The sequence below is a fragment of the Bombus affinis genome, chromosome 6 (assembly GCF_024516045.1).
Source record: "Bombus affinis isolate iyBomAffi1 chromosome 6, iyBomAffi1.2, whole genome shotgun sequence".
Taxonomy (NCBI): domain Eukaryota; kingdom Metazoa; phylum Arthropoda; class Insecta; order Hymenoptera; family Apidae; genus Bombus; species Bombus affinis.
In genome coordinates this window covers 7,936,937-7,959,060 of record NC_066349.1, presented here as the reverse complement: position 1 = coordinate 7,959,060, position 22,124 = coordinate 7,936,937, and the positions used below count along the sequence as shown (strand labels likewise).

At 32.7% G+C, this 22,124-nt stretch overlaps 3 protein-coding genes across 17 annotated transcripts in view; 1 reads left to right on the top strand and 2 right to left on the bottom strand.

Moving 5' to 3' along the window:
• The window catches only part of LOC126917558 (kinesin-like protein unc-104), a 35,737-nt gene extending 19,956 nt beyond the window's left edge, over positions 1–15,781 (top strand). For 3 of the 15 annotated variants that reach the window (XM_050724514.1, XM_050724519.1, XM_050724513.1), the window contains 20 exons: positions 1,471–1,605; positions 1,802–2,248; positions 2,946–3,148; positions 3,230–3,347; positions 4,054–4,226; positions 4,802–4,980; positions 5,464–5,601; positions 6,723–6,860; positions 7,200–7,318; positions 7,957–8,326; positions 8,415–8,505; positions 8,636–8,751; positions 8,881–9,439; positions 9,579–9,768; positions 10,106–10,353; positions 10,479–10,781; positions 11,370–11,657; positions 11,739–11,875; positions 11,960–12,061; positions 12,244–15,781. In XM_050724514.1, coding sequence (XP_050580471.1) covers positions 1,471–1,605; positions 1,802–2,248; positions 2,946–3,148; positions 3,230–3,347; positions 4,054–4,226; positions 4,802–4,980; positions 5,464–5,601; positions 6,723–6,860; positions 7,200–7,318; positions 7,957–8,326; positions 8,415–8,505; positions 8,636–8,751; positions 8,881–9,439; positions 9,579–9,768; positions 10,106–10,353; positions 10,479–10,781; positions 11,370–11,657; positions 11,739–11,875; positions 11,960–12,061; positions 12,244–12,343 — 4,154 coding nt within the window. In that variant the 3' untranslated portion in view covers positions 12,344–15,781. The remainder of the gene's footprint in view (positions 1–1,470; positions 1,606–1,801; positions 2,249–2,945; positions 3,149–3,229; positions 3,348–4,053; positions 4,227–4,801; positions 4,981–5,463; positions 5,602–6,722; positions 6,861–7,199; positions 7,319–7,956; positions 8,327–8,414; positions 8,506–8,635; positions 8,752–8,880; positions 9,440–9,578; positions 9,769–10,105; positions 10,354–10,478; positions 10,782–11,369; positions 11,658–11,738; positions 11,876–11,959; positions 12,062–12,243) is intronic. The other 12 variants (XM_050724520.1, XM_050724517.1, XM_050724526.1 and 9 more) reach the window with 10 other exon arrangements.
• Positions 14,998–19,910, bottom strand: LOC126917499 (exportin-4-like). Its single transcript, XM_050724404.1, is given in 17 exon segments — positions 14,998–16,170; positions 16,244–16,307; positions 16,309–16,472; positions 16,550–16,679; positions 16,681–16,799; positions 16,902–17,083; positions 17,229–17,477; positions 17,480–17,502; positions 17,579–18,009; positions 18,116–18,309; positions 18,312–18,496; positions 18,498–18,683; positions 18,751–19,085; positions 19,088–19,224; positions 19,333–19,548; positions 19,550–19,688; positions 19,890–19,910. Coding segments are annotated over 17 exon segments (3,069 nt in total). The 3' UTR covers positions 14,998–15,876.
• Positions 19,911–19,992: 82 nt separating this feature from the next.
• On the bottom strand, positions 19,993–21,628 carry LOC126917582 (protein FRG1 homolog). The gene is made up of 5 exons (XM_050724602.1): positions 21,278–21,628; positions 21,116–21,192; positions 20,703–20,995; positions 20,315–20,514; positions 19,993–20,238 (listed from the first exon to the last, which is right to left on the bottom strand). Exons 1-5 carry the CDS (start codon positions 21,334–21,336, stop codon positions 20,091–20,093), a joined length of 777 nt encoding a protein of 258 aa, XP_050580559.1. The 5' UTR covers positions 21,337–21,628; the 3' UTR covers positions 19,993–20,090.
• Positions 21,629–22,124: the final 496 nt, after the last annotated feature.

Here is a 22,124-nt window from a genome sequence, read left to right as displayed (position 1 = left end):
ATTCTTGTATATTTCATAAACCAACGTTAAATTAAACCAATGTACTATCGAGTCACTCTGATGGACTTTTCGGTACAGTAATTTAATAAGCAGCATATGAGGATAAGCAGATACCTTGATCCTTATTACAATTAATCATTCGTTACGATATTGCCACATTTTTTGGATTACAATAGATTGTTGTAACTAACCGATAAAAACGAATCGTTACAAGTAATTCGATCTTGATCAGAAATTCAGAAAGGTAAGATTTCCTCTAAGATAAACTTCTAAGTAGATTGTGGATGTTGATGGAAATTCATATTTTTATAAACACAAATAAAGAAATAAAAATTAAATGAGGATTTTTGTATATTATATACATTCTGTATATTTTTGCACTTTTAAATATATAAATATCCGTAGTATAGTTATAAGGAAAAAATAGTCATATAAAATATAACTGATTGTGTTATGAGCCGAACAATTTGATTGAGATCGATGTATCACCGTCATCGTAATATAATTCTTTAGAAAAATCTTGTTAGCGTCTTCGAGAGAATCTTAAATGATATCTAAACATGTAATTACAATTCATTTCGCGTCGAGCGGCCACATATGAATTCAGGCTTTATAGTTTTCCATTGTGTCAGAATTCCTCTCCAGTAAACACGTGTTGTTTGCCTCGCTTATTATCCACTTAGATCCATCACTTTGTTCCCGAACCAGCCTAAAGGTATTGCATGGCACTCGACAATGAACATCTCGAACGCATCTCGGACGCAGTGACACGAGCACCGTTTACTAGATTTCAACCAAAGTTTAATGAACATTGTAGCTGGATAGCAATATTTGATTGAGTGCTGCGCTTGATTTGCATAAATATATACGGATCGTTTGTATTTGTCATTTTTACAGTATTGTATGCCACGAAGATATTTTTTATTCTCAGATATTTGTGAAGTATGCAATCTCAATTTTATAATCAGAGATTTCACATTGAATTTCATCTCTAGTTTCTTTTAAGATAGAATGTCGCTTTATATGCGATAACCAAAATAAGAAAACAAATTTTTGATATTTTGTAAAGTTTAATCCCTTGGTATTTCATAAGAAAAAAGATATAAGCTATAATGTGTTAATTTTCATGTACGTGAATAACTTTGAAACAACTTTCTTTTATATACAATATATATTATTATTTAAAGAAGTTCTCTGTTCAATGAAATAATATAATAACAGCTTTTATTCGCGAAGGAGAATGTCTAAATTACATGTTCTATTTCCTGTTTTTTCTAAAGAACATTTTTCATTGTGATACGGATCATGGGACAGATCTTGGCAAAAATTTTCTCTTTCACTTACGCCACTGCTTTAGTTATGGCTTTTGATGTTTCCGAGACGCGTGTTATACCCCTGGCTGAGACTCGCCATTCTAAATTCAATCCCTTATACTTTCTGTATTTTTATTCGATTCTATTTATCCCACAGGGGATGAAATCGTCCGAGCAACCAAACGCGAGGACGACGTGAAGGAAAGTCGGCCACGAATTCCATCTCACACCACATCGACTATCGCTGAAGAAGCAGTGGATCAATTGCAAGCTTCAGAAAAACTTATAGCCGGTAAATAAAATATTAATTCTTTTAACAAACTACATACACGAAACACTGTACAGAAAATAAATTCTATGGTTAGATAAATATTCTTTTAAAGTTAAAAAAGAACGCTATTGGAAACAATTGTGTATATATATATATAACACTGAACGAAATGGTAAAAATTAGAAGCATACGAAATTTGCTGTCATTTACTTCTCAGAATTGAATGAAACATGGGAAGAGAAGCTGAAACGAACCGAGATAATTCGTTTACAACGCGAGGCGGTGTTCGCCGAAATGGGAGTTGCTGTGAAAGAGGATGGAGTCACGGTTGGTGTATTCTCTCCGAAAAAGACTCCTCACTTGGTGAATTTGAATGAGGATCCGCTCATGTCCGAGTGTTTGATTTACTACATCAAGGATGGCTTCACACGTATCGGTAGCGCTGAAGCTAACATACCGCAAGATATACAGTTATGTGGTCCTCATATACTGAGCGAGCACTGCGTCTTCGAAAATCACGAGGGTATTATTACCCTGATTCCGAAGAAAGGAGCTTTAATTTACGTGAATGGGCGTGAGGTCACTGAACCGATCGTTCTGAAGACCGGATCTCGCGTCATCTTAGGAAAGAATCATGTGTTCAGATTCAATCACCCTGATCAGGGTAAGTAGTGTATATACTTTGTTCTATGCTTAACCGTTTACCTATGCTTTACCCTTGATACCATTTATACCTAAATGCCCTCAGTGAGAATAAGCTTCGTACAAGCATGGAAGACTGGGCATTAAATTTAAATTTGACTGTTTTCGAGCTATCGAGGGGAGACGCGGTCACGAGAAAACGCGTCAACGGGAGTCGTAAATTCCCGTTACGATTGTAATAATCGACACCACGAATAGATCGATCTCCTTATTTCGGTTAGGATAATAGGGGTGGTTGTTGCAGTATAACACAGCGATTAACAGGGTTATAAAATGTATATTTCCAACATTTAATACACCAATGTGTTAGACCGTTACGTATGATATAAAGGGCATAGACGAGATTTTGAGATACGACGCTCTGATAGATGAAGGCCCTCGTGTTTTAATAGAAGTAGCGATTAAACAGACTCAACAGTATTATGTAATCTTTAAGAGTGCGATATGATTGGCAGATGGAAGTTATGTGTGAACCGTTGAAAGATTCAGAACTGAAAAAGTTGTTCTAAGAGTTATTCTTATTACATTCTTTATTTCTATCTTATTACTAAATATAGCTTTATCTACGTTATCTTATATTTAATGAGGAGAGACCCGCCTATAATTCAACATGTCTACAATGATATCATGTGAAAAAAGATATTTTGTTGGCTGTGCAGTCCGTGAACGAAGAGAGAAGGGATCTCCCGCAGAAACTCCTGGAAATGGAGAAACAGTCGACTGGAACTTTGCACAGATCGAATTGCTGGAAAAACAAGGAATTGATCTAAAAGCTGAGATGGAGAAGAGATTATTAGCTTTGGAAGAACAATTCCGCAAAGAGAAGGAAGAGGCGGACCAATTGTTCGAAGAACAAAGAAAGGTAAGTACAACTAATATTTTATAAACTAATGGATACTCAATGTAAATATTCATACATATGGTTTCTTGTATTTTTACGTAGAACTACGAGGCCCGAATAGACGCACTGCAACGACAGGTTGAGGAACAAAGCATGACGATGTCAATGTACAGCAGTTATACCCCCGAAGACTTTAACAATATCGAGGAAGATATTTTCGGTGAGTACACATATTGAACGGTTTTTAAAGTTATGACATAGCATATTCTGACTTTTTACAATTATTGAAATTCACATAAGCAAGATAGTATAAGATCAACAATTATGGCTTGAACTATCATAATTTCAAGCCAGTGATCTTTGATCAAACATTTTTCACAGTTCTGTATACGAATGAGGAATGATCACATATATTCGTTATATTCCTTTCGTTAAAAGGTTTGAATTTGTAATGGACTCACCTATAGTTTATATCGTAAACTTTTTTAGAAAAATCTAATTAAAGGGGCATACACCGTTATCCGTCATATAATTTCAGTTTCATTCCATTACAAATTTTATCATTGTACGGATCTGTGAGACGATCAGATGGTGGTACGTAACGAATTGTTAATAATATGTTCTCTGAATGTACGTTGATTGTTCGATTTTGTCTTTCAATTAACTTGCGATGCACGCATGTAGTTAACCGGTATGACATCACTATATTTCTTTTGTGCTCCTGAAATTTTTACTTTTTCCCCATTATTAAAAAGTTGTTGGCAGTCTCGAGGTATGTTTCTTAGAAAGATCGCTTGTCGCAAAATGAAATGGTGTATCATCTGATCGTGGACAGAACGCCAGTCGCTTCTTTTAACGAAGAAACCAGTATCCACGAAATGCTTGGCTTCTCTGACTGTTTTGCCTGGTAATGGCTTGCATTTCAGTCAACCCCTTGTTTGACGCAGAGAGCAACTGGACCGAGAGAGAGTTCCAACTGGCCGCTTGGGCCTTCCGCAAGTGGAAATATCATCAATTCACAAGTCTTCGGGATGATCTATGGGGCAACGCTATATTCCTCAAAGAAGCTAACGCTATTTCTGTCGAACTCAAAAAGAAGGTACATCCGTGGTTCATTCTTCGATGAACTAACGAAAACTCAAATCTTTATACGGCTCTTTTTTGATTACGAATCATCAACATTCATGTCTTTCATCATATCTTTTGACATTCTTTTAAGAGCCATCATAAACATTTGATCAGCTTTACAAAAATGATCAAATATTTCAAAATAAATTATTCGAAAAAAGCTTTTCGTTAATCAATCATCGGTCATAATATTAATTTAAGCCTGAATTACTTAAACTTAACAGATTTTCAAATTTGACGATTTATGCACTTTTGCGTACCCCCTTTTTGACGTTCTAATAGTCAAAAAAATACTTTGTATTTACAAGTAATTACTTTACATTCCCATATCGATCCCTTTGTTGATCTAATTGTTTAATCTTTTATTCATCGCTGATATTTTTTTTATTAATTCCATTCGCTTGTTTCGTACCTCACCATCACTTTTATAATTTAACATTTCATTGGTCGTTTCATTTTTTCACAATGGTACATCTTTATATTTATTCCAGGCGACAAAAGCTTTTTCTACTTTTACTTCACAAATATCATATATATCCTTTTTAGGTACAATTCCAGTTTACTTTGCTCACGGATACGCTTTATTCGCCGCTTCCTTCGGATCTCTTGCCTGTCATTGACGACGAGGAAGAGGAGGAAAGACCATTCCCGCGTACTATAGTTGCTGTAGAAGTTCAAGACACGAAGAATGGCGCGACACATTACTGGACACTCGATAAACTTAGGTGTGTTACATTTTATTTAACATTCCATTTCTTGAACATGCTTTACCTTATCATTTTATGTTTATATATACAGGGTGAGTCACATAATTTATTTCAAACTCCAGTACATATCTCTCGAGTGAAACGAGATATCAGAAAGCTTCCTTATTGCCACCTTTCTTCTTATTGCCATTATTTGTAGCGAATATTATAGCTACTAGCTATTTTATAATCTCATTTCTTTTTTCTAATATCAGTATCAAATGCGAAAAAAATAAAATATCGTTCCTTTATCGATTTCTTTATTCTCGGCCATACGATCAGAATCGGTAAGTGTTGACAGCACTTTAAATTCGTCGTACGATCGAATAGTAAGGAGGTCGATTAAAGAACTGATAAGAGTGCGGATTCGCGGATCAAGGTCTATCATCGCTTTTAATTAGACGCGTGCTTGGATGAAACCGCACAGGGACACTCACGCAAGTAATACGTGTTAACTTATAGACAGCGCTTGGAGTTGATGCGACACGTGTACAACGAGGACTCGAGCCCCAGCACTCCGGAGGCCAAAGAGGATATTTTCCAATGTCTAACCGCCTACTCTAATCCGAAGTTCTCGCTCGCAAATCTTTTGCCTTCGAGGTTGGTGCTCGAACGCGTGAGACTCTTTCCTCTTTATCGTCACACGCTTCATGCCCATCCTCTAATTCTGTTAACTATTTATATATATACGAATATGTGCAAAATATCGGTCTTAATCTCGTCTTATCACCGTATTTCTGCTACGTCTCAATACACTGTTTGTTTGATTTGAATAGTATCTCTATTCTTCCTCTCTTCCCTACCAACGAAATATACTTTCGCTTTGCAATTGTGCTAAATTCAACGAAAATGTACATCGATCAAGGATCTCTGCATGGCCAAGCGTGTTTAGTCTGTTTGATATTAACAATCGGGGCGGAATTAACCCCTCCGTATATTTTACAAAATTCTTTTATCTTATTTTGTATCTTATTTTTTAATATATTTACATTTTTCTTTTTTATTTCCTCTTTAGGCAGTCTAAAGTTTCGTTGTACCAGTTTCAACGATTAGAATAAAATTAGAGAAATAGTCTGTATATTATACATATTGACTAAAGAAATCTATAATCAAATTTATTAGATTGGCATTAACTGAAAATTAGTCGAAGGGTTTAACTCCTGTATACGTTTCAATTGCGTCCCGCTGAACACGTGCGCTCCTTGCTGCTGAAGTTTTCTCACATTATCGCTTTGTGACTTCACCGTGCACGTGTCACTGCGAAATACACGAAACTATGATTAAACAACTATGATCGAACAATTTTGACAAAAATCATATAGAATATTTTAGCTGTCCTACATCATCGTAACTCGTAACGTAATTCTTTCTTACTATGAAAATACAGGGACAGCAGAAATATGTAAAATGTTGTCCTTAATATATCAACTTTATTACTTAGATGAAATAGAACTTGCATTTTTACGAAAATTTCAGTCACCGTTGAAGAAAATAAAAGACACTGAAGTTCTCATGTTATGTCCCTTTGTTTGAACATATACAATATCTGTCATACCACTTTCGAATACATCCGAACACAACACCACGCATACGGTGTAGTATTATGTACAGAGTGTCCTTCACTGTGCTTCTCGACAATGTTTGATTACGTTTTTATCTTATGACTAAGGAAAATACGAACCGATTAACAACGGAGATTCGACGTTTTCACTTTTGTGCAGACAAAGACTTGAACTGATGCGAGAAATGTATCACAACGAGGCAGAATTGTCGCCGACATCCCCGGATTTCAATATCGAGTCCATCACTGGAGGTGATCCATTCTACGACCGTTTTCCCTGGTTCCGAATGGTCGGCAGGTTCGTAAGAAACCTTTTTAAACATCAGACATTTGCAAAATCTATGCTTTAGATTATCTTTTTTATAATTGTTTAACAATCTAGCTGATAGATGAAACGAATCTTCATGAACTTTCTTTTGAGACAGCGAAGAGCACATTTTACAAAATAGTCATTAACAACAATTATATTTTATAAATATTTATCGACCTAGTTGATAAATGAACTAAATATTTTAATGAATTTTGTTTTATTAATATGAAACATTTAGTGTTGTATCTGTAGTGTTGAAGCATTTTGATGTTTATGGCCCTATAAAAAAACGTTGATAATAAATGTACAATTTGTTTGTTGCCATAGGTCTTTCGTATATCTAAGCAATCTTATGTATCCTGTACCATTGATCCACAAAGTAGCGATAGTAAACGAAAAGGGAGACGTAAAAGGCTACTTGCGTGTAGCCGTGCAAGCTGTTGTTGGTACGTAATCAGTGTCTGTATATTTTCTTTTATTATTTCCTACCTTAAGTTTATTTAACTCCTTTATCTCCTCTGATGGAGGAAATTAAATACATATTACGTGATTGATTAGGCGATCTTAAGTTGACCGCATCGTTGAAATGCGTATACCTACATGTATATTATCAGTAATACAATTGATTGTGAAACAATGTCAATACAATGAAACTAGACAACAGTTCCATCAATTATTTCAGAAGTAGTTAAAGAAGTAATTAAAATTACGTTATCGTCATATAATTTTACTGTTGTATCGTTTCCTTGCCGTGTGGATTAAAATATTTATACGCGTACACTATTGTTCATACAAATTTAAATTTAGTATTTAAAAGATGTTACAATAATATATTTTACTATTCACCACATATACACACTTAAATAAGTAAATATATATACATAATATATTTTACATACTATTCAATACATACGCTTATTACTTGGATATCACTGCTTGTATTATATGTCAGAATACTTTACGTCAGTTTATATCAGTCATAATGAGAAATTTATTGCACGCGATCGATAAGAACACGAAACGCGTTATATTTTGTGGAAAAAGTATTCTGGCGTAGGATTTTCGTAACGAACCCTTGTTCCAGAAGAGGAAAACAGTGAATACTCAAGTGGCGTCAGACAGTCAGCTAGAATTTCATTCGAGGACGACTTGTTTGGAAATCAGAAGCAGAACAAACGCAACACTCTGTTAACCCAAACTCTTGAGAAGAACCGACAAATTCTGTTACACGAGGAACGCGTCGTGGAGGGCCACAACGAGCAAAAGGAGGTGAAAGACGAAGACGATATCGGCGATGCAGACAGTGGCAGAGGGGATAGCTCAGTTTCCAGCGACATGAAGGAAGAGGATCTACCGGATCATTTGCAACTTGGCTCTGAATTCACATTCAGGGTTACCGTGTTACAGGCCATGGGCATTTCCACCGAATATGCTGACATTTTTTGCCAATTCAAGTATGTTTAGTTTTATATAATACAGTAATAAAGATATTTGATATAAGAAATTGATAGTTAATGCATGATTATGATGCGTTATATCTAGTTTCTTGCATCGACACGATGAGGCATTTTCAACTGAGCCAGTAAAAAATACAGGAAAAGGATGTCCTCCTGGATTTTATCACGTACAAAATGTAAGCTACATTTACATTAAAATAAGAAATAACAAATAATTTGCATTAAATGAAAAAAGAAGACATAATTTATATATGATCAACTTCGATTATGTGTTTCTTTATTCTCTTTTTTTCGTATACTGTTCAGATCACGGTGACGGTAACAAAATCATTCTTGGAATATCTAAAAACTCAGCCAATCGTTTTCGAAGTTTTTGGACACTATCAGCAACATCCTCTGCATAAAGATGCAAAACTGGAATAGTAAGTATTAAATAATTTCTATAAAATCTATTAGTTCGACAAGATACTGTCTTTTTTAATCCTTAAGATGGTTAGTTATAACGATTTGGTAAGATATTATTGTCTTTCTTAAATCACGAATAAACTCAGTTGCATTGTATTCCATAGCGTAAGACAACCACCGAAGAGAATGCTTCCGCCATCTATACCTATCAGTCAACCCGTACGTTCGCCGAAATTCGGCAGTGTTTTACCATCTCCGAGCACCTCACACGTGCACGCGAAATACGATGTATTAGTTTGGTTTGAGATTTGCGAGTTAGCGCCGAACGGTGAATACGTACCATCCGTGGTCGACCATAGCGACGATCTACCGTGTCGTGGATTGTTTTTGCTCCATCAGGGAATCCAGCGTCGGATTCGAATTACCATTGTACACGAACCAGCGTCTGAGCTGCGATGGAAAGATGTAAGAGAGTTGGTCGTCGGACGTATTAGAAACACGCCAGAACCGGAGGAGGAGGACAATGATTCGTCGGTGCTTTCGTTAGGGCTTTTCCCTGGCGAATATCTAGAAATACCTGGTGATGATAGATGCATGTTCAGATTCGAGGCAGCGTGGGATAGTTCTCTTCATAATTCGGCCTTGCTCAATAGAGTTACAGCTTACGGAGAACAAATTTTCATGACAATTTCTGCTTACCTCGAGGTACGCTTATTCTTTATTCGTCTTATATTATATATTTATTAGAGATTTAATCACAGATTATGCGTTGTATATTTAATGGAGATTAAATGCGGCCATAAGATTCGTTCTCTGATTTATTTCTTCATATCATTTCTTTTAGTTGGAGAATTGTGGAAGACCAGCGATCATCACGAAAGACTTGAGTATGATCATTTATGGCAGAGACGCCAGAGTAGGGCCACGTTCTCTGAAGCATCTATTCAGCGGAAGCTATCGCAATCAAGAAGCAAACAGACTCAGTGGTGTTTACGAGCTGGTCTTGCGTCGTTCTTCGGAAGCAGGTAGCCCAGGTTTGTCTTGCTACCCTTAGCGTAGACCCCTCTTGATCCTTTCCCTCCTTGTCGATATAATAGTCGCACAAATTTGGAGAAAGGGGATATTTTATTAGAAAGATGTTACTACATTATTAGATTATATAATAATAAGCTCCGGTGGCAATCACGATGACTATTATATCATGTTATTAACGAATTGGCAATTTTCTTCGTTATGTTTTATTCCTTCTTAAATTATTTCGACAAAGAAATTTCCAATCTTGGCCAAGACGAAACATATTCATACTTCTTTCTAACATTTCGCTTTTCCCACATTCAGTACCCACCCCACTTTTGCAATTGTTTTTTGTAGGCGTTCAGAGGAGACAACGGCGTGTATTGGACACCAGCTCTACATATGTTAGAGGAGAGGAGAATCTTCATGGATGGAGACCACGGGGAGATAGCTTAATATTCGATCACCAATGGGAGTTAGAAAAATTGACAAGATTAGAAGAGGTGGAGAGAGTAAGACACACGCTATTGTTACGAGAAAAGCTCGGTATCGACAAAGTGTCATTCTGCAATAAAATATCTCATGATTTCACAAAGAGTGAGAAGGTAAAGTATCTTATATTTTTAGTTTTATAAAGACCTAAGAATTTTTATATAATATTTAAGCATTTGAGTAGAGGTGAAGAAAAGTTAAACAAACGAGATACATTCGTTATATTTATTCAATACAGGAGGTCTGCAACATGATGGCGAAAGCGACGAATGAAACGCATGCCAGCCCGGTGAAATTGAAGCGTTCAACTAGTAAAGACGTTTACGAGCCTTGGGAGATGACCGAAAAAGAAAAAGAACTAGCCACGAAGTATATCAAACTTATTCAAGGTCGCATTCCAAGCAAAGAACCCATTCTATTGTCCGACGTTTCACCCGGAGAAGACACTATGGCCGATATGACGGCATCTATGATATCTTCGGTGATATCATCCTCGTCCCAAGAGTCAGTATACGAGAGAGCTAGTGATTACTTAGAGCAGGTAACCCTCCCCGCATGCCTGAGTGCTCCTGCTAGTAGCGGTTGTCCACGCTTCGTCGCATCATCGTATTTTTATCTCGATGGCAAAAATAGATATTTGTTTTTCGAGATTCAAAGAAAAACGATACTCTCTTTCTTCATTCACATTATCATCGGTCATAATTTAATGCCAATAAAATGTAAATTAAAAGTATAAAATTAAAAACTGGATAAGTAATATCTCGAAATGAAGAACTTAAAAATATTTCTTAACAATTATGAGTGAAGATTGCGAGGATTCGATTCAATTTGAAGGTCGACTTGTCTCTTCCACATACGAGCTTGCAACAAACTCAATGAAATTATTGTATCAGATCGAAGTTCGATTCACGTTCGCTTTTAAGAACGATCAATAATCGTTTGTTACGCAACGTTTCGAGTAGCTTCGCTGAGTGAAAGTCGCGCTTCTAGCGCAATCAGCTTCTAAGAATCGCTTTCTGTCTACTTTGAAACACAACAATTGGTAGACGATGACTCGAGATTTTCGAGTCAAAGACAACCGCAAGTAAAATTGGACACGGTCAGGGTGATGCTGGAGTGTTACTTGCAGGCTGCTGGTATAATAGTATGGAGCAGATCTAAGTCGTGCATCCTTAGGTTAAGTTCACCGGAGAGAGCTAGACTGCAGGAACTGCAGGAGAGTATATTAGCCAGTGAATCCACTAATCAACCGTGTACAATCGCACCGGCTCCATTGGGTTCATCTTCCCCATCGAAGGAGAATTTGGTACTCTACGTGCCGGAAGTCGAAGAAATTCGCATCAGTCCGGTTATTGCCAGAAAAGGATACCTAAATGTTCTCGAACACAAGACTAATGGTTGGAAGAAACGTTGGGTGGTATGTATATCTTGAATACAGTATTTTTATTTTTCCGTTTCTAGAATTGATTGATATACTAAAAATATTATTGGTTATTAGGCTGTACGACGACCATACGTTTTGATCTTTCGAGAAGAAAAGGACCCAGTGGAGAGAGCTCTCATTAATTTAGCTACTGCTCAAGTTGAATATTCTGAAGATCAATTAGCTATGGTGAAAGTACCAAATACTTTCAGGTAAAATTATCGAGCATATAAAGTTATTTACTTTTGGATGTAATCCGTGTTAGACATCTCAAATCGGCTTTCTTTATTTTACAGCGTTGTTACAAAACATCGAGGATATTTATTGCAAACTTTAGGAGATAAGGAGGTTTATGACTGGCTGTACGCTATTAATCCTCTTCTTGCTGGTCAAATCAGGTAAGGCTGTTCATTTGAAATTATATTTAAAAAAGTCTATAATCCGATACGTTTATATGAACAAATAAAGATTTTAAGTTTTGAGAGTATTTATAAATTTGTATCACAACATATAATTCATAAAAATTTATTTATAACGTTAACAAATTTCGCTAACGAAATATACTTGATAATTATTACAGGTCAAAACTAGCACGCAAGGGGCCAGCTACGAATCTGAATAACGCTTCGCCTGTTGGTCTAGTCCCGCCCATAGATCAACAGTCGAACCAAAATAAGTGAGTGGCCGACACGTTGGCCGAGGTAACGAGCGTCATTGCAAAAGCCTCCGAAAAGGTGCTTTGCTGGTCGCACTCGGCCTTCGAGTCTCATGATCTCTGTAGCTTTCGATTTTCGGTAGTTTTCGATTATTAAAACGCCTCGAAAAATGCGTACTAACGATTGACTACCAGCTTCGGTAGCCGCCGATTAATATCTCGTGACATCTGATTTAACTACCCGTCAGTCCTTTTACTCCTGGCGACCGAATAGAGAAATGAAAATCGGACCGACTCATAAATGCAAGGGCATGTTTATCTTTCGACAAAAAAAGAAAAAATGGTTATACGTGTTCGAATTATTGACATTATTACTTTCGGAATCGCAAATTCTCCTTCAGTGGTCTCTCCGTTCATTTTGATACACGATCAAAATGTGCAATAACGTTGATGAGACATCACCACGAGCTCGCGATACCTATCTTATAATATATTCGAATTTCTCGATATTAGTCGGTTGTACGAAGCGATTCTCTTTTAAGCGTGGAACGCATGCAGTGAAGAGCAACGTATTTATGCCTAAATAAAACATTCCTAAGACGATCATAGAAAACAAGGCAAGAGAATACACATTGTAGGTATACTCATTAAAGAGAAGATGTGGCGCGAGAGGAAGCAAGAAAGAGAGGGAGAGAACGAGAGAGAGAGAGAAAGTAGGGAAAAGGCAATGTAGTGAAATTATGAATTTCTGAGTGTTTATGTCTGAGAGAAAGAGAGAAAAAGAGAACGAAAGGAAGAAGAGAACAGGAATTAAGAAAAGAGAGAAATAAGAGATTCTACACCAAAAAGGGTGCAGATTATTTCGAACGCGAATTCTAAATGGTAATCGTTGAACAATTCATTGTTAGTAATTCGTTTATGTAATTCTGTTTGTCTATTATGACCGTTATCGAAATAATCCTTTTTCCTCTTGTTTCGTGTTGCTGTAGTATTAACCATTTTACGCCTCGAATAACGAATACTTGAGTCACAAGTTTCGCTCAAATTTGTACTCTTACTGTATAGACCAGTATTCAAACATAAAGATCGAGGGAAACATTTTTCTGTCTCAACAGAGAAAGTTCGTAATAACAATACGGATAATTTGCAGTATTATTTAGACGGAACGACGAGTCAGATATATTTTTAATTCAGTACAAACGTTCGTTAAAATTTTTATGTCAGTGTTAGTTGCTGGCATAATGCTCATTATCATTTAAGAAATATTTTTCTTCATTGATTTCAGTTATATTCCAATTTTTCTATCAATCTTATCTAACCGAGTTATCAGTGAAAAACGATTACCAACATATTCTGTTGAACGGCAGATAAAATGGGAAATTTGTAAGCGGATTATTTTCTCGGTTGTTTGTACGCGGAGGTCTACACAAAAGTGAGCCCCGCTTCTGTTACCGTTTTTGCTTACTATACTGTTGTAGAGTCTGATAGTTTTATTTTGTTAACGAGAACGTACGTGTCAATGAAGAACAAGAAATCGTACTTTAATAAGTTATATACGCACTCAGCTTTTTTAACCCTTTGAAGCAAAAATTTAGGTAAAACGAACCGATAGTATCGACATTAACCATTTTTCTTTTATATACATGAATTTTATTGCTCAGTACATATTAGCTTTATAATACATGTTAGCTTTAATTATTTATTTTAATTTATGTTATACTTTTACAACCATATAGTAGTAATCAAATTACAATTACACACCCCAATTTATGGGATAGACTGATTATTTATGACTTTTTAATTGAAATTGTAAATGTATTTAATTAATATTGCCAAGTATACAATATATATATAGATATATATGTATATTTCACAATTGAAAATCTGTGCGTAGTTACGAAGCAGCCCCAAATACGAGAATTTAGTAGGTAATCAATTTCAATTATTTATTTATTGGTAGAAATTTGAATTAAACCGTATAATTACTATTATACAATAAAATGAACGAATTGATGGGCAGAATTACCTCGATAAAATTAATTATTTGATTACGTCGTGCTTCAGTACATCCCCCAAAAATTATATTTCATTTTCCCTAGTATAACAATAGGAGTGCAATGTTGGTTAATTCTTAAAGTTAAATGATCTTTCATCCTTTAAAATGTATGAAAAACACTGTACAATACTAAAGTTTTTTAATTATTTTTCTTTTTTATCAAAAGGTGATATTTAGTATTGTTAGATTGTTGCTTATGTCTAATAATATATCAAAGAGACTCCAAGTCCTGTTTAAAATGGGAATGGTAGAATCCATGTAACATAAATATAGAAAATAAATATAAGAAATGTAATATTCATAATATTAATTCTTGAAAGCAAGCACATTAAAAATCTGAACTGGAGGATGCAAAAAGTGTACTCTCTCTCTCTATTGCTATTTTCTAAGATGTTTATTGTATATCTACAGAATAACTGTACTTACAGACTTAGGATTAAAATAAAGGTTTACGAAATGCGCTTTTACACAACAAAATAAGAAATAAACAATGCATAATTCAGATATTCATTCATTTTTTTTTTTAACATGTAAGAAGACATCAATGAATTGTACAAGAGCATAATACGTATATGTATGCATAATGTATTTATGAATATTACCTACGATACGTAGCATTTATATTTTAATCGTGTTATTTACGCATAATTTATTTGTTATACTATATACGACAAACAACTGTGCATGTAAGTAAATAAAACGGAAAGAAAAGTATTGCTTCAGGGGGTTAAAGACATAATTTATTACTACGTAAAGAAGGAAAAGAAATTGAATATTAAGCATGGAGTAGACAAATAAAAAATTAATTAAAGGAAAATAGGACAAGTGAGCAGAAAGAAAAATGATACGAGCGTTGTGAATAAAAAATACAGGAACGCTGTCGATAAGATTAATAATCATTGTTGTTATTAAAAGACAAAATGTGGAATTAAAGGGAGACGAGAGAAGAAAAAGGGAAGAACTAAAGGGGAGAGAATGGAGAAGCGCGTGTGCGCGAGAGAGAGTGAGTGCGAAAGAGATAGCGCGAAAGAACATGTTTGCTTATATATATAAGGTATATACGTATATATACCTTATATATAAAGTATATTATATAAATATATAAATAAATTTAATATTGATATAAGCATTTTGTCAAATGTCGAAGACCATCTAGAGGCATACGATAAAAAGGCTAACGATGATTTGATCTGTACCAAGTATGTAAGTTCATGTACTTGTTTGTAAGGTAACTAAAAACTCTATTGCAAAAACGTTTTCGTTTTTGATCGTTTGCTATGGAAAAAGACATGCATCGATGCTGTAACTTGTATTTATTATTATTATAATTATTCGATTTTCGCTAGACTCACTGTAAGTGGTAACGTGTAATAAATCGGTCAATAAAAAGCTTACATGCTTAATGAATTCCTTTTGTGACATATCCTTATGTTAAATTTGACATCAAAGGTAAAATTTGCTTTTTCGTTCCTTAGATGGAGACAAAAAAAATCAATAAGATATTATTTAATCATTAAAAAACCCTGTAAATTAGCAACGAATTTATCAAAAGAATTTTTAAATCTTTCTTTATCTCTACAAACATATTTCCAGAGAAAATTTATATGTTCAGTCAACTTTTTAAAAGTGTTGGCTAATCTCTGCGTAACTTGTTCATCTGATCGAGTGGATAGAAAATTTTGCACAATCTGGTTATATTCGTCTTGATAATAAAATATCAAATAATAAACAGATATGCACACGTTCGATATAAAATATGAGTCAACTTGATGTGTTAAAATAACAGTAATTACTAACTGAAAAAGAGACATCAATTAGAATAAAATTATATATAACATAATTGTAATATTACTTTGAAAAATAGGTTACATTTAAAAATGGTGCCATTATTTCATTTTTTGGACGGCCGTTTTGCATATTTTCAAAAATCTGTTATTAAAATTTCAATCATATTACAATACAACATAGATACATCATAACTAAATGAGAATAAACCCAATTCTATTGATGTTAAAAGTGGTTGTAATAGTTCGGGCGGTAAATCGAGCACTTTTTGAGGATCATCCTTACAAGAAGACATCATCATTTCAAAATATCTGTAAGAAATGTATTTTAATGTAATTAGAATAATTTCACAGTAATTTTAATACAATAATAAATAATGGTAACTTATTGTAAACACAAACATGGAAATTTAAATAAATCTGTAATCATCATAGGAATAATTATAGTTATACCTTGTAAAAACACTGTCTTATCTTGCAATATATTCTTGGATACAATATTAGTTAAAAGTTTCATGATACAAGATATCCTGATAATTATCTTCTTCTGCAGTTGAATCTATAGTCAGTCTGTTAATATTACAACGTATATAATTTTGTATTGCACTTAAATATATCTCAGATACCTGTGCAGCATCAGTCTAAAAGAATGAATTTATTTGACATTATGATAGAAATAAATATTATTTTTTTATAACAATTGTTATATTAAAGCAGTGTGATTAGATTGAAAATTATTTTACCTCAGTTATGTGAAAAAGAACTGGTTCTGGTCCATTTGTACATTCAAAAAGTAATTCTAAAATTAATTGTATATCTTGATAATTATAGTACAATGATATTAAATTTGGTAGCTCATGTAATATCGGTTGAATGTTGTGATATAGTAATCTATCTTTTGATCCTCTTGTACCTTGTGCTACTCCTATAATATTAGAGTATGTTTTAAATAGTAATAGTAAATATTTTATATACAATGCGCTTAATGTTAAACTAGTAAAAATCAATTAGTAAAACGACTAACCAATAAAAATTTAAGTTTAAAAACAGAATTTAAAAACCAAACTTACTAATAAAACATTCTAAAATATTTGTAACTTGAATTTTAATCTCTTTTTGATGGTAACGTTGTACAAATTTTTCATTAGAGGTAATTTGTTTAAATTTGTCTATCAATGGTTGCAGAGTGTGTGTCCAATATGACTGATCTACCTTATTTTTAACCCCGACTTGAACCACTGATTTCATTAATCCTCCTTTGACTGCTTGTGGAAGGTCATGCTGTCCTTTTGTGATTAAATTTATGATTCTTTCAAGTCCTTAGAGTTTAATACATAATTGGCTCTGAAAAGCATATACATACTACATGTAAAATGATATACATAAAATATAATACCATTCTTTATTAACGCAAACTTACTTTTGTGATCTATCAGTAAGTGATATCAACATCTTAATAGTTCTTTCCATTACTGCAGGTTCACTTTTAAAGGACTTAATATTGAACACTATTTTTTCAAAAAGAAAATTTAGAGCCCATGTTGCAATCAGACTATCTTCTTTAGGAGACATTATAGGAGACATTTCATAATAATGGAATTTTAATTGTAAAAGGTAAAGTGTGGACCATATATGCAAAAACGACATTATGGTAAGACATAATTCGGGACTTAGTATATTATCTGATAAAATAGACATTGCAGCTTTTTCTATGACACACAGACAGAAAATGCTTGCGAGTAAACGAATAACATAATCTGCTAATTCTGTAGCAATGTCGATAGATGTAATATTTTCTGATGAAGTGAAGAATTGTAATGTCAGACTCGTATCAACGTTTCCCTGTTTTATCTACGATGGAATACATTATTCTTTATAAAAATATACATATATTATTATAAAGCCGAATTCTAATTTATGTCATATATGTCTTATTCTACTCATTCTATTTACACACCTGTTCAATATCATATTTTATTATTTCATCAGGTATTAAAGAAAGTTGACTGACAGTGTTCGAGCAAATGATATCATTCATTATAAGTATTAACCAATGTATATCTTTATATAATCTAGACAGAAAGTCATTTTTCATTGTATGAAGTGATTCAATCTATTCCACTAATTTACTGAAGATTTCTCGTAATTTAGAAGTCGATTTTCGATTAATTGTGCCAATAATGGAAGAGTATAATGTAGTATCAGTCTCTCAAAAATTTTTAAAATGAGAAATATGTATATGCATCTATTATGCATGTAAGGGCACATGTAAAATTTACCAATTGTATCTAAATGTTCTTTGAATTTTTTCATATCAGTATGTTTTTTATCCAGCTTTTTTCTCAAGATCCTTATCTTCAATATTTCTTATACCTTCAGGAGGTGATAGATGACAGCGCAGATATGTATTAAACATTTGAACAATAAGTGGTTTAAGAAACCCCTGAGAGAATAATTCTTTATCAAATACAACATACGTCCAGACACCAAATATAACATCTACAGCTTCTTTATATAAGCATTCACTGACACATAATTACAATAAATAAAATAATTTTATTAATAATCATACACTTATTCTTTATTTATAACTTATTGTAACTTACTGATTCTTCTTGTGCTAAACTTTGTAAAAATGTGCAAGTCAATCGCAACATTTGTTTCAAAAATGTTTTGAACTTATTAATAGATAAAAAATTAAACCTTCTATGAAAAGATATGAAAAGTTTCTCAAAAATATGAGCAATTGCACTTGCTTCTTCATCGATAATATTAACGCTTGTAGTAAATTTTAAAACTCTTTCCACATAAATAATAAAATATTCCTCTTCTATTTTTGTTTCGTCACATCCAAATTCTCTTTCTGTATATACCATTTGAACTAAACAAGTTCTTGCATGATGTTGAAATTGATTGATGCATGAAATTGTGGATTTTCTCGTATTTTCAAATACAATGTGAACATTAAATCTATTACAGCTGAAACTAACATTATATATTTCCAATCTATATCCATGTCCAAAGGTACACACTCAGTATTTACTTATTCCCAAATACCTATCAACACTGGTTGTGTAACGAAATTAAGGAATTAAAATAAGAGTAACAATAGGAAGGAAATAATTTAAAGATATCTGAAGGCATAGAGATTATAAGAGTAGATTTTTGTGAAACGGTTATTTTCATACCTTGCATGAACAAATGTTTATGTAAATACACTTTCCAGAATTTGAAGTAGTGGTTTTAAAATAGTTATACTATCTACCTCTAAATCTTTTTTAATTAATTCTTCAATTACCCTACAACAAAACTTAAAAATTCTTTTCAAATCAACAGCTTGAAATGTTTTCTTTTCATAGAAATCTGTTTCCTACAATAAACCTATATTTGCCTGCCTCAAAAATAATATAATCATTTGTATTAATCCCCAAAATTTGTCTATAAAGTTCATAAGGAGATTTAAATTTCCAAAAATTTAAAAAAACTTCTGCATTATGACGTTGTTTTGTTGTAACTAAATTTGGTGCCGCCTAATAATAAAATAGAAAATAGAATGCAACCATTAATACTTAATAAATAAATTAATACTGAATAAAAACATTTACTTCCAAATATAATATAAATATTAGTCAAAAAATATACATAAACATACATTGTAAATATGGAATTATATTATTAATAGTCATGAGTTTCTCAGGATTTAAAACATATTAAATTGCATTAATTATTACATCAGGCATATATGAAAACATTTTGAATAATTTATGTAATTGGTTAATTTCACATAATATAAAATGTATAGGTATGTATATAATATAAATGTACGTAGTCATATACTTTTTTCATATTTTTATTAAAGATTTATACATTTTAGAATTTATACATTTCAGTAATTATCTAAATACATGTTTAAATAAAAATAATAAATAAAATTATTTACAATATCGATCAGCCTTCATCTTGCTTCTTCTATCTAATAAAGCTTCATGTAAAGTTCCTTCTCGTTTTGCTTTCTCTAGTTTAGAACTATCCTCTTTACTTATTCTTAATTTTTTGTCCTGAAATTTCTGGAACTTCCTCCTATAATATTGTAAATATATTATGTTTCTTATATTATATTAAAAACAACTTTTCATATAAAATCTATACTACTTACACATAATTCACTTCAACATCATGAAGAGAACCCTGTTCCTCTTTGGGAATGTCCTTATTTGGATCTTGAGCTTTTTGAGTTATACTTCTTATAGTACAAAACTCAGAAGATCCAGCGGTCCTTTTCTGACAAATAATATCATCTTCATCTGTAACTGATATGAAACAATCGTTGCTATTTAAAATAGCAAGCTTGTTATCCTAAAAAAATCATAGTTTTTTTAATAAAATATATATAAATAATTGGTTATATTTTTTTACACTTGTAGTGTTAAATTACTGACAGTAAAATTAAATGAATAATCTCATTCCTTTATACAAACTAATAAAAATGATAATCTTTATGAAATGACTCAGTAATCAAAACTTGCAATGAATAATATATTTACCTGAAATATTGGTTCCCACTGTTCAATTATGCCTACTGCATCACTTCTTCCAATGACAATGCCTTTTTTATCAATACCTAAGTATTTTCCATAACCAGATTTCAATGCAACTTTAGTTTCACTTATTGGAAAAGCTGTTAGAATCTCTTCTGGTAAAGGCCCTTCGCCTTCATTGTGAGGTGCGCCTAAGGTAAATAATCCATTATCTAACGCTTTCATGTAGATATGATTTCCAAATTCAATTGCTACTGTTCCTGTAACTTCTGACACTTGTGTAGCTTTCCACCAACCACCTATGAATAACATACAATACAATTATTTTGATAATCAATAGGAGGAAGTACATATTAGATTAAAATTATATTAGAATATATTATATAGTTTAGAATATAAAATATATTAAAATAAAATACCATGACTTATGGTATCTTTATCTTCTGAGGTTATAATATGTCCTTTCTCTTGTTTTTTCAATTTCCTCTTTTTCGCTCTGTAAAAAACAAAAGACAATAATTATTTCTTAAAATATATATGCATTGAAATGAACATATTATGCATGGGAACAATTTGTATACCTTTTTTTTTCACCTTTCAAAACAAGTTTTCCAGTTCTCACTTTATCATATTCTGACATTTTCACGTTTCTTTATATATTAATTCTTATATATATATTTTGTAATTTTGATTATTGTATTGAATACAATAAAGTATTCTTGTGATTTAAGGAAAAATATTTTTTTTGTCACGTACGTAAATATGTAGATGAAAAGATTATCAATTATTATTAATATTTTTAATAATAAAGATTATATCAATAACATCGTCATGTTTTACACTTATTCTTATAGAGAATACAAGAAAAATAAACATCCACGATGTAGTTAGCTTTACTAATTGTGTTTCTTATATTTCCTAAAATTTTATTAGAGAGGAAACTGATTCTATTAATTGATATCAGAACCGTCATGTGCGCCCTCTATTAAGCTCTGTGTGAACTAACTTGCGCCAAATTCAAATTGTAAAAGATCGTAACCGAAGCAATGAACAGAGACAATTTATCTAAATAAATATTTTATTTTAATATGATTTTGATAATATATAATCATATATAAAATATATAATCATAGAAGATAATCATAAGATACCATATAAAAATACAATACTTATCTGTCAAATTATTTGCCACTGATAATTCTAGTCACTTTCTGATTTGCATATTATCTGTTACCATAGAAAAGAACATTCTCAAGGCACAAACCGTTCGCTCTGATATATGATTAATTCTAATAGGAACAACCGTTACTGATATTAGTTAATAACAATTGTTCTTATTTGATCTTATTTGAAACACATTGCATTTTTTATGTAACGACCGAAGACACAAGTAGACCGGACGAAAGTACGAAAGACAGAATTGTAAAG